This window comes from Calonectris borealis, chromosome 9, assembly GCF_964195595.1.
Source record: "Calonectris borealis chromosome 9, bCalBor7.hap1.2, whole genome shotgun sequence".
In the NCBI taxonomy this organism is placed as follows: domain Eukaryota; kingdom Metazoa; phylum Chordata; class Aves; order Procellariiformes; family Procellariidae; genus Calonectris; species Calonectris borealis.
Genome location: NC_134320.1, coordinates 9,509,523 through 9,520,353, shown reverse-complemented (window position 1 = coordinate 9,520,353; position 10,831 = coordinate 9,509,523). Strand labels below are relative to the sequence as shown.

General features: G+C 46.5%; 1 protein-coding gene across 2 annotated transcripts in view; it reads left to right on the top strand.

The window, feature by feature from the left end:
* FARSB (phenylalanyl-tRNA synthetase subunit beta) overlaps nt 1-6,425 on the top strand; it is a 39,648-nt gene extending 33,223 nt beyond the window's left edge. Inside the window, exons 17-18 of one of the 2 annotated variants that reach the window (XM_075158170.1) lie at nt 5-70; nt 6,152-6,240. In XM_075158170.1, the coding sequence (XP_075014271.1) occupies nt 5-30 (26 nt within the window). In that variant the 3' untranslated portion in view covers nt 31-70; nt 6,152-6,240. Of the gene's footprint in view, nt 1-4; nt 71-6,151 lie in introns of both variants that reach the window. The other variant, XM_075158169.1, reaches the window with a different exon arrangement.
* The last annotated feature ends 4,406 nt before the right edge of the window (nt 6,426-10,831 follow it).

The following is a 10,831-nucleotide window of genomic DNA, read 5'->3' as shown; positions in this document are numbered from 1 at the left end:
CTAGCCTCACTGTCTGCACAAGGACTCTAATATTCAACTCTATTTTTGGATATCCAGTGTACCAGTCCAGGTAAATAATTGATTGTCCCTTTACCCTCTTCTGCTGCACCCTGTATGTGGAGGCTTTTGAAAAAACATAGGAAGAAATCAGAATGAAAGATGTCCTTTAGACAGAGGACATATTCATTCATATCATACAGATATTCCTTCTGTCATCTTTTCAAGTATTAATTATTTTCCTTGGGGGAAAAAAAAAAATAAATCTAAGGTGCTTACCTTAAATTTGATTGTACTGATTTGAATTTCCTGACGTGTCATTACAGTTAGGTGTGATGTGGGGAGTGGAGGTTGTTCTGGCATGGCTTTAGTTAGGAGTTACAAACCAGGAAACTAAAGTTAATAAATATCCCACTGATCCCAAAGTATCGGTTTTTTGGGCATGAGAGTATATGGGGGAAGAACTGCTGTCAATGTGCAACTTAAAAGAGCAATTGGTCTCTCAGTATGTTCCAAAAATCATGCAAGATTTGAGATGTCTGCGATTTTAAAATTAGCTAAAGGTGAACCATCCCATGACGAGATATGATTTTGAGGTTGCTGTTGCTTTGCATACGGTTCTGGGAGCCCGGCTGCCCTGCGTACACGGGCAAGAAAAGGTCGTTGCCTTTTAAAATACTGACTGGTCTGATAGTGACTTTGCATTTGAGTGTATCTATCTGCCAAAAGATGGAGTTAGTCGAAAATGTGAAGAAGCTGATCCTAAAAAGAAAAATAATGCCTAGCCTCACAAAACTAAATTCCATCCAATGTAGCACAGGTAAAATACTTCACCAGGTGAGTCAGGATGAGGTAGTGAAAGGGCAGCTGGAGTGACTAAGGGGTTGGAGAATTAAGATGAAAGACTTCAGAGGCCAGATGAGCTCTGCTCTATTACCTTCTTAAGCTTCAGCTTCCGATGTTCCTTCAAATTATAGGAACAAACGAGTGGGTTTGAAGGCTTAGTGCAACTGTAGGCCTATAATACTACTTTAATCTATTTCTTTTTGAAAAGGAGGGAGAATAAGGTGGAGAAAAGAAACTGTGCAAGGTGTTTGACAACAAAGAGTGCAGGGAACTCGGAGCTCTTTGAGGGTCAATTAGCCAGAAAATGTGCTAAAGACTACATGCTCTATTGGATTATTGGCCAAAGAATTACCCCAAAGCAATCAAAGTGGCCCTGTTGCCTGAATACAGAGAGGCAATTACAGATTTTGAGGACATGCTACAGAAGCTTTAATTAAAGGTATTATTTCTACATCACTGAACATTGGAAATTAAATTCTTACTTGCAGCCACGAGAAGTAGCTTTTGTCTTTCGCTTGCGTGTAGTATGTCAGCATAAGACATGGTTGGCTTTGACACCTCTTCTTTAGGAATGCATATTGTATTTCACCCCACCCCTTCTCGTAACTGCCAATTATAATGTTGACATATTAAAAGGTGGATTTCCGTTGCTAGACCTTCTGGCTTCCTCTGGCATTGTACAGGTCTCTATCAGCAAGGACAATACCATCTCTGACTAGATTTCAAGGTGAAGTTTATGAAGTACTATTTGTGTGCAGAGCAGAAAGGATTAACTATATCAAGAGTGATAAATCTGTTATCCCTAAAATGGATGGTAAACTACAGTTTTTAAATGAAGTTTGGCTCTCGATGTCCTTGATGGTACAATCAACCAGACCTACAAGAGCAGCCTTTCAATGTAATTGCACCAGCAGCAAACGCAGCCCTTCCTAGCACATCTACTGATAGCGGTGCCTCCAGGCGTGCTTTGGTGACTGCTTGACAGTGAAAGCTTTCTTCAGGAAGACCACGCTCTTCACAACCAGAAGATGATGTTATATCGAAAAGTTCTTGATGATATTACATACAGAGACAGGACAAACTCTATTGAGAGCTTTGAAGTCCTGCTCAGGAGCTGCAGGTCACAGCTGCTAACTGTTCTGGGAAGCACCCTTTTGGCATTAAGGCTTTATTGAAGAGCACTGGGCTTCAGCTTATAGCGTGATTTACTCAACCAAGATAATAGAGTGTGCATTTTTTGCTGATTCCCCATGTGTGCAAGTAGCATAAACACATCTTTCTTGCAGCCTTGACTCTCACTCTAAAGTTTTATACTTTACTTCAAGAGTTGACATGATAGTCCAATCCATAAGACAAGCTTTGCTAGAAAGCTAAACCACCATTGCTATTTACTTGATAATACAAGAAACACACAAATCAGGAAAAAAAAATCCTCACCTTTGTTTCCTGGTTACTTTGAGGAATGCGGTGGTGTGCTGTCCTGCTCTGTGGGCCGCTCGCCCTCCCGCAGCCACGGCTCGCCCCCAGCACCTCAGGTCTCCTCTTCTGGGCGGGTTGGTCCCCCAGTCAAAGCACTCCCCCGGCTGCAAAACGCTCGTTTCTCTTCCCCCCCTTTCTGCTCAGATTTTTCATGTTTCTGCTGAGGTTTTTCTTTCTTTATGTGCTTCCCTTTCAATGTCTGAATTTTTTGATCTGAAATTTGCCTTTTCTCCAAATTCTGGTGCCCTGGCAGAGATACATGGACCAACACCACCCGGTCTCAGGCAGGAGCCAGCTTCCTTCCCTTACCACGTGCGTGGTCGAAGGGAGAGTCACTAAGATGAGGCAGACCTTAGATCCCCCATCTGCGGGGTGCAGTCTGGAGGCCCTTTTGGCAGCCAGGAATATACTTTGAAGCATTCTGTAGTGCAGCCAATTATCATAATAATAGTTTCATTATTAACCAGAGTTCATAAACTCTCTGTAAACCTATTCCTCAGCTCATGTTTCTTTGGTGCAGGAGCCAAGTGTTAGCTGGACAGATGGGGACCCTAAAGCTTTTAACAGGTTCTTTCATTTTTATTTGCTTATTGTCTGATCGCTTCCCGTCACAGCATGATACCCTGCCAGTGCCATGTCTGCAAAGCACCGGGCAGACTAGTGACTGCACTGAGAAGTAACCAACGTTTCAGGGTTAGCTGAACCAGAAATGGAGAGGTGGTTTGAAGGTCCTGCTTCCTGCACTTAGGGGAGCTAAATAGTCCCACTTGATGTTAATTATATATTTACCTCTTCGCTGCAAGGAAGCACGAAGTAAAATAAATAACATCATGATCCAGCATCAGTTGCTGCATATGAGACAGAAAACGTGGCTTAATGCCTAACCCATAGCCTGGAGCAGCATACTCAGAGCCACACTGAATGTATGGTTTCATGGTAAAGGCTTCAGCCAAATCAACAGCTTGTCCCACTCTCCTCCCCTCCCCAGTGGGGAGCCACCGCCTCCCTTTTGGCGGTGGGTCACTGATTCAGTTCACTTGTGTTAAGAAGCTGTGCTGTAAGCTCGTGGTAAGAAGGGATAAATTTTATCGGTGTTAAGATTCTAGCTAACATGACTCTTCACTTTATGCCATAATCATTAAGCCATTTCATAGTTTCTGATATAATGACATGAGTTGCCATCAGTTTTCGAAATTTATCACAAATGCATATTATTTAGTTAAATGCAAGGGAACTTCTACTGAAGTTAACCTTCCAGGGAAGGTCAGTAGTGGTGGATATGAGGGTCAGGTAAGGCTTCAAGTCCCCTGGCCGCTGCCCACCATCTGTCTAACTTCTGACTGGGAGACTGACAACTGATGATGCCTGGATAGCAGAGCATTTCTTGTGCCTGAAAACATAAAATTGTTTCACACAATGGGAAGCAGCACAGATCTTGGAAACTGCCTTTGATAGATTGACTGAGTGCAGTATTATTTTAGACCCCATCCAGATGTCTACAAGAAGTTTAACAGTTGTCTCATGATATAATTGGGTCTAGATGTGCAAGAAGATAAAGTAACTTTCCCAAGGCTACACACAAGGCAGCTCAGAAGAACAGACAAGAGACTCACAGCTTTTTAACTAACCATATTGTCAAAGCTCTTTTTTCCCATAATTTTATAGTGGGGTACCATGCCAACATTATTAACTGCTTCTTGGTTCTTGCTCTTGTGCCAGTTTAAGCTTACAGTCAAGTTTCTAAAAGAACGTCACTGTGTGCTGCTCACATCCTTGGTACAATACCAGCTTTATTCACAAATAGGAAAGCCTTTACCACTAGCTACAAGGGTACTTTATTTTTAGGTTTTGTTTTCACCCACAATCTGCAGAGTGATCTGTATGTGTGGCATTTGGTTCTTTTCTAAATTTGTTTCGTCGAGTTTTATTTTAACACTTGTTTTGAATAGTGCAGCTTGGCAGTGGCAAGTGTCTGTTTGGCTGGGGTCACGTGCCCGGAGCGTCCAGGGGCAAGATAATTTCACTTGTGCTCGCCCAGTGTAAGTACTTGGTTTGCACTCGTAGCTAAGGCTGGAACTGGATGATTTAAAAGATACTGGTACTGAATATTTTTTAAAACAGCCTTTAGGTAATGTTACCGTGATCATTTACTACTGCCGTCAGATTTCACAAGGCAGCCAGAACTGAAGTACACATTTAAGTTAATTTGCACTTGCAGCAAGTTGGACAAGAAAAAGACCTAATTGCTGTTCTTATTCTTGTAGCTGTGAGTTATGACTACAAACCTCACAGGAGACACTTCTTAAATGAACTATTTCCATTGGGGAGCTAACAAAGAATCTCTCTCTGGGCTTGACCCCTAGTAATCAGTGTCATGAAAATGTTCCTGAGGTGGTTAATTTGGCCCTTTATTGCCATTTTTAAATAGCTCCTTCTAAACGCAGTAAAATGCCCTGGGCTGATCCTGAACCTTAAATAGCATTTGGAGCAACCAGAGGGTGAGTTGCCATTAGGAAATCCTTGCGATCCTTTTGCAGGAGGCAGAGGAGGCAGCAGGGCTGAGGGCCTGCCGGCAGCAGGCAGGAGCAGGACTGGCAGCAGCCCCCCAGCCGCTGCCTTCCGACCGGCCCGGGGCGAGCAGGGCAGGGATGTCTCTCATCCGCACTGATGCAGCCTCACGCGTACCCGATAACCGGCGCTTCTTGTAGAAGATGCGGTGTTGGGTTTTAGCCTACTGAGGTAAAGATGCGGAGCAAGGGGGGAGGGCAGGGAAGCTGACTGGTCCCCAGTGCTGTCCCTGCCGACTTGTTTAACTTCTGAGTGGAGATCCACTAAAAAGCCCTTCCCTCTCTGCGAGGCAGTAGCATTAAACACATGGCGCAGGCAGCTTTCTCTGTCGGATTCAGCGGCCTTCCTTCATTCTCTCCCCTTTCCTCCTTTGAGCTCACAGCATGGTCGGCAGCACTACTCACCGGAGGTCCTGCGCACTGTGCCTTGCTTCCACACGCTTGTCAGGAAAGAGGTGGCTTCAGAAGGAGCAGCTCGCTGGTTTGGTTTGGTTTTGTCTTTTGAAGGGCTATCAGGTCAAAATGCCACTCACCGCAGGACAGGGGAAAAAAAATGGGAGTGTAGCTGCCATAGACAAGCTTGAACGTATTGCTGGCGTAGGTAGCCAGGTAGGAAAGGCTTTCCGTGAAAAAGTCTGCACAGCTCCTCCAAGTTCTTCATCGCCAATTCAACTACTTTTTTTTTCTTTTTTTTTTTCTTTAAACTCCCAAATAACATTTAAAACTTGGGGCTTGGTTTGAGGTAAGAGGAAAATGATCTTTGACTTCGAGTTGTTCATTGTTCCACAGTTTTACAGTGTACATGAAACTGCTTAAAAGCTCTTCTCCAGACGAGGAATGTAGGTTGTTTCTAATTATGTGACATGTAATCAAGCGTGACATGCCTACTTACCCCTTAGATGACAGCAAGCTTTATTTCCTTAGAGAGAGTAAGGTGGGAAACATTCAGGTGTTAAATAGCCTAAAGCCTGCAAAAGTTCTTCGTTTCAGTAGCCCCCTGTGCTAATTTCTATTACAGGAGTAACTTAGTCAAAACAACTGGTGTGTGAAAAATGCCCACGCTTTGGGCTTCACGTTTTATTTTTAACTCAAAGTGTTTCCTCGTTCTCTATGACAACTGTTAATGCAAGAAAGTGAGAGCCTCTTCTTAGCATCCCAGCACAGAGAACGGTTTAATACTGAGCGCTTTGTTCTCCATGTTAAATGTCTATTGACTTCTTTGGCCCGGAGAAATATTGATTTTTCTCTCACTTTCTTTACAGGCTCTGCTTTCTTTCCTGGTCGCTGTGCTGAGATCTTTGCCAGAGGTCAAAGCATTGGGAAACTTGGAGTCCTACACCCTGATGTTATCACCAAGTTTGAGCTCACCATGCCATGCTCTGCCTTAGAGATCAATATTGAACCCTTCGTGTGAAGATGGGACTTTTATCCTCCCACAGCCGCCCACTGTCACATGCAGCACCCTCTGCTCTTTTGTCTTTCCCTGCGGGGGACATCTGCTTACGCTTTTATATTCCAATAAACTAGAAAAACAGAGCCTGGCTTCCTGGGTAAATATGTTCCTTACAGTGCAATTTGGCTAGCTTCTGCAGGGTAAGAATGTGGCATCTCGGACTAGACCGTGCCCTCAATATTTTTAAAGGGCCGGGGGGAAGAAAGAAGTTGGGTAAAAGCCCAGTGTTTTACAAGAGAAATGTAATGGCAGAGCACATGATTAGTTTTCAAAATCAGAAATGTTCCACAGACACAGCTTCATACTGTAACTGATTATGGCTGCATAACAGGAATCTCATTCTTTTCTTATTGCATGAAATAAGATAATTGATTAGAGCAAATGTTGAGTGAATGTGAGCAGAACTAAGGAGTTGAGCTTTTATTCTGTACGGTTGTCATGTGCTCATCAATGGCTGGGGGAGGAAAATAAACTTGTTTCATGAAAACCAGAGCTATTTTGTAAGCAAGATATGTGTAATATCTGCTTCCCTACTCCAGACATAACTGTTGAACCTTTATCATTCTAAATTCAGAAAGGGGAGGGGGATGGAATTAACTTTTTTCATGGTTGATGTAAGCCTCGTGGTTTTTGAAGCTCCAAACCAAATTGGAGAAATGCATTTAAGAGCATATGCCAGTGGTCTTTTGCATGAAGAGCTGAAAAATATCAAAGCCTTTGTCCGACTGAGGCTGGCGTATCTGTCTGCAGAAGTTAGCGTGGTCCTTGCTGCACTCGCATAGCCCCACCGGTGGTTTTCTGAACCCCAGCTGAGAGCAGGGACCACGCGGCTTTCAGATAATTCTACTTTTCTTGCAGTTTTGCCCCGACTATATATGAAAACCTCTCATGGGTCAGGCTTTTCTTCTAAGTGGCTTTCTGGCAGCGGTTATGCTACAGCTTGGCGCGTTGTGCCTCTGCTATCTGGGAAACTGAGAAGCTCCATCCAGCACGGCAGTGCTCCTGCTGTAATGTCACCCAGTGGGTGGCCAGCTCAGTACGCTGGAGCAGGCTCTTTGCTGGCTTGCTAATGAAGCTGCTATCCCTCATGTGCTATATTATAACCATTGCTAATGTTGCAGGCTAACAGTAGTGAGAATTTTGCATTAGGCCATTATGCTGTGGCTCGTTTCCGTTGTGACAGCCAGATAGCCCCCGATCCCAGGAGGGGACTGTCCGAGGGTGGACATCTGGGTGATGCTGGAGAAGGGTGTTACCATTACTGGCTCAACAAGAAGAGATATGCAATGGTGAGGGTAAGGCAAGCTCATAGTTTTATGAGCTGCATGTCTGCGCAGTTCCCTGTCGCTGGACCCACGATGGCTTTTCAATGGTAGCCCTGTCGGTAATCTTAACAGGTGGGAGGGCAACAGGCAAGGCTTTTTGGTGCAAGTGTTAATCCAGTATGAAAAATGCACTACAGTTACCCATCTGGAAACCCTACGGTTCCCCTCAGATGGAAGTGTAGATTTTAATTATCTCTGCATGACAGATGTGAAATGAGAATATAGCTATTGCCATACATTGCACGACTGACTCCAGTGCCCACGGAGAGTGAGAAAACTGCAGCTCACATTTTAAAGTCTCCCAAGGGATTAGCCAGCTTGTCATTTGCAGGATATATCTCTCCGTGATGCCTACACAACTGTAACCAAGCAAGCTCACAGTGTGGGAAGCAATCTGTAACGCAGATGGTAAGTATTAAACCCCCCTGTTTATTAGTGTGTCATGCATGGGGATTAGGACGACAATAAGGCAGATTTGCATTTCAGCAGAGTACAGGCATATTTGCACTAAATATATTTCTCTACACAAGATTTTTTGACTCTTTGGGTGTCCCAATTCTCCTGTGAATTTACTGTCCTTTGAGTGTAAAGACCAGATTAGGCTGGGACTAAGGGCTTGAGCTGCAGTGGTATGTGTTGCGAGGCTTTTAGGGATCACCTCTCCTTTTTCATACCATTTGCCCATGTGTCGGTAGCTAAGTGCTCCACAAGCAGGGCATTAGCTCTGTCCCGGGGAAGTAGCATTACTTGCTAAAAGTAGAGGAAGAGAATCGAGAGAAAGGTTAAAAAGCCTCTTCAGAGCCACCGGCCCCTCTCACAGCTAGACGCGGTGCCAGCAGCCTTGCAGAGGCTGCTGTAGCTCTGAAATTCAAGCCTTGCTGTAGTGCTGTGCTCAGGATTAGCTGGGAATCCTGATGAGTGGGACACTTCATACAAGTCTGGCATATTTATTGCAGGGCGTTGTCTTTCGTAGCCCCAAACCAATTATCTGATATTTACAGCTTGCTCATAGCTGTATTCAGTAATCAAGGTATCTAACACCCAGCTTTGTGCTAGAGCGAGCCACCGTGAGCATTACAATTTTGCTTTTACTCTCTGGCAAAGGAAACATTGTCTGCTGATGGTGGTGACTTTTGAGCAGTTTCTGAACATCTTTTGACCTTTGAGTATTTCTTTAAGGAAGAGTTGGGAGTTGGATTTTTCACTAGTGGTCCCCAATTGTGAATTACTCTTGGCCTGTTCCTGCTGGCTGTGGGTACTGGGTCATCGCTCAGGATCTGAACACGAGCGCAAAAGGCTGGAGAACTGGTGACGGAGAGGTCAAAGCCCGTTTTAATGTGCTGTCTGGGGACTGCTGGCTTCATTTTAACTGGACACGAGTACTGACTTTCGGGTTTGTCCTTGCTGTGCTTCGGTCCTGCCGAGGCGCTTTTCCAAACAGCAGAACCCTGAGAGAGCCTGGCTCCAGCGCCCAGCCACAGGTCTCCGCGCTTGCAGGTCACTGCTGCTACTGCCCGTGAGTGTTTATGCACAGGTGACGCTTGGGACCGTTTCCGTCTGCGGGCTGGTAGCCTGCATGCTGGCCATTTAAATCATTCTGGGTTTGGCCGGTGAATACGGAATAGGCCGAGGAAAAGCCGGGTGCTGCCAGGAGGCTGCGCGGGGCTGACGGCCTCGGGCACAGGCGACACCTCTGACCGCCCGGCGACCTTGAAACCGAGCCCGGCGCGAGGGAGGCGAGCGGGGTGGCGGCGGGGACGGCAGGCAGGCCGCGGCCGCCGGCCGAGCGGGGTCCCACGCAGGCAGTGGGGGAAGCGATGCGCCCCGACAGCAGCAGGAGCTCGGTGGCAGCAAACGAGGGTCGTGCTTTACACGTTTAGCAAATGTGCGAGATCCCACCCGCTGCTAGAGCCACGCTTCCACCCGCTTCAGAGATGTACCCGTATTTCCCAACTTCTACTTGCAGCAGGCGGTAGAAAGGTTAAAACTGAAACTGAGACTATTTTCTTTTTTTCCGTCCCCTAAATCAAATCACCCATATCCAGAAGAGCAACCTGCAAGCCTGCTTGCAGTTTTACCCAGAAGCTTGGAAGGATGAGGAGACTGGGGCCATGACAAAGTTACTGCTGGAAAATTAAACCAGGCAAATTCACTGCTTGCTGCTTTGATTTTTAACCCCTGCCGAGGGCTGCGATAACGTCTGGCCGCTGCCTTGAGTAGCTGGTTCTGCGCTGGGGGACGGGCACACAGAGACGCCCTGCGACAGAGGGGAGCCTGGATCGGCACCACGCGCCTGGAACGCGGTTTGCCAAGCGAGCACGTCAGGAGGAGGCAGCCTCGAGGCAGGACAGAGTGGACTAAGCTAAGGGTGAGATGCTGCTACATCCCTTAATTTCTTGAGGGAAATTAAGAAAAAGATTGTCTTGGCACCACCCCTCCAACCGAAGAAGGCTGTGGGACAGAGAGCTGTAGCGCTGGACCAGGACGTACAGGACAGCACTGAGGAGAAATCAACAGCCCAGGCTCCAAGGCTGATGCTCCATACCTGGAAGTTATCTCCTGTTCACATCAAGAGCAGCGTTTTACTCTAAAAACCGAGCATGCCTACTCAAGAGGATTCAGCTGATGCCTCTGTGGTACTGAGTACAGAACATGACCAGCAAACCGGCCACAAAGCCTCATTTCCTACCACCACACTGGAGAAGCGGAGGCACCTGAACTGCAGGGACGAAGAGGTGGGGAGCATCTCCAAAGACAGCAAAGACACGCGCAGGATCGCAGCGAGGACCTGGTGCTTCAGCTTAGTGAAATACAGAAGGGGTGGCATGTCTTACCTTGTCAGAGGACTTGCCTCTTCAAGCCTGGCCCTGCAGGAATGGCTGCGGTCCTGTGAGCATCCCACGAGCACAGCCTCAGCACGAAGCCCGGCTGAAAGCCCTGCCTGGCCCCAGCCAGCCCAGAGATGCTGCAGCAATCGGGGCTCACCCCAATCAGCTGTGGGCACTTGGGGGTCCATGGGCACGCCACTTCCAGCCAGGACGTGGTGCTGAGGGGAGGACACGGCCCTACTCAGTTTCAAATACACATCCTTGACACAAAACCTTGTTAGGCTCCTCAATGAACACGAAATATTCTGCAGTTGATGGGATTTCCTGCTGTAATTG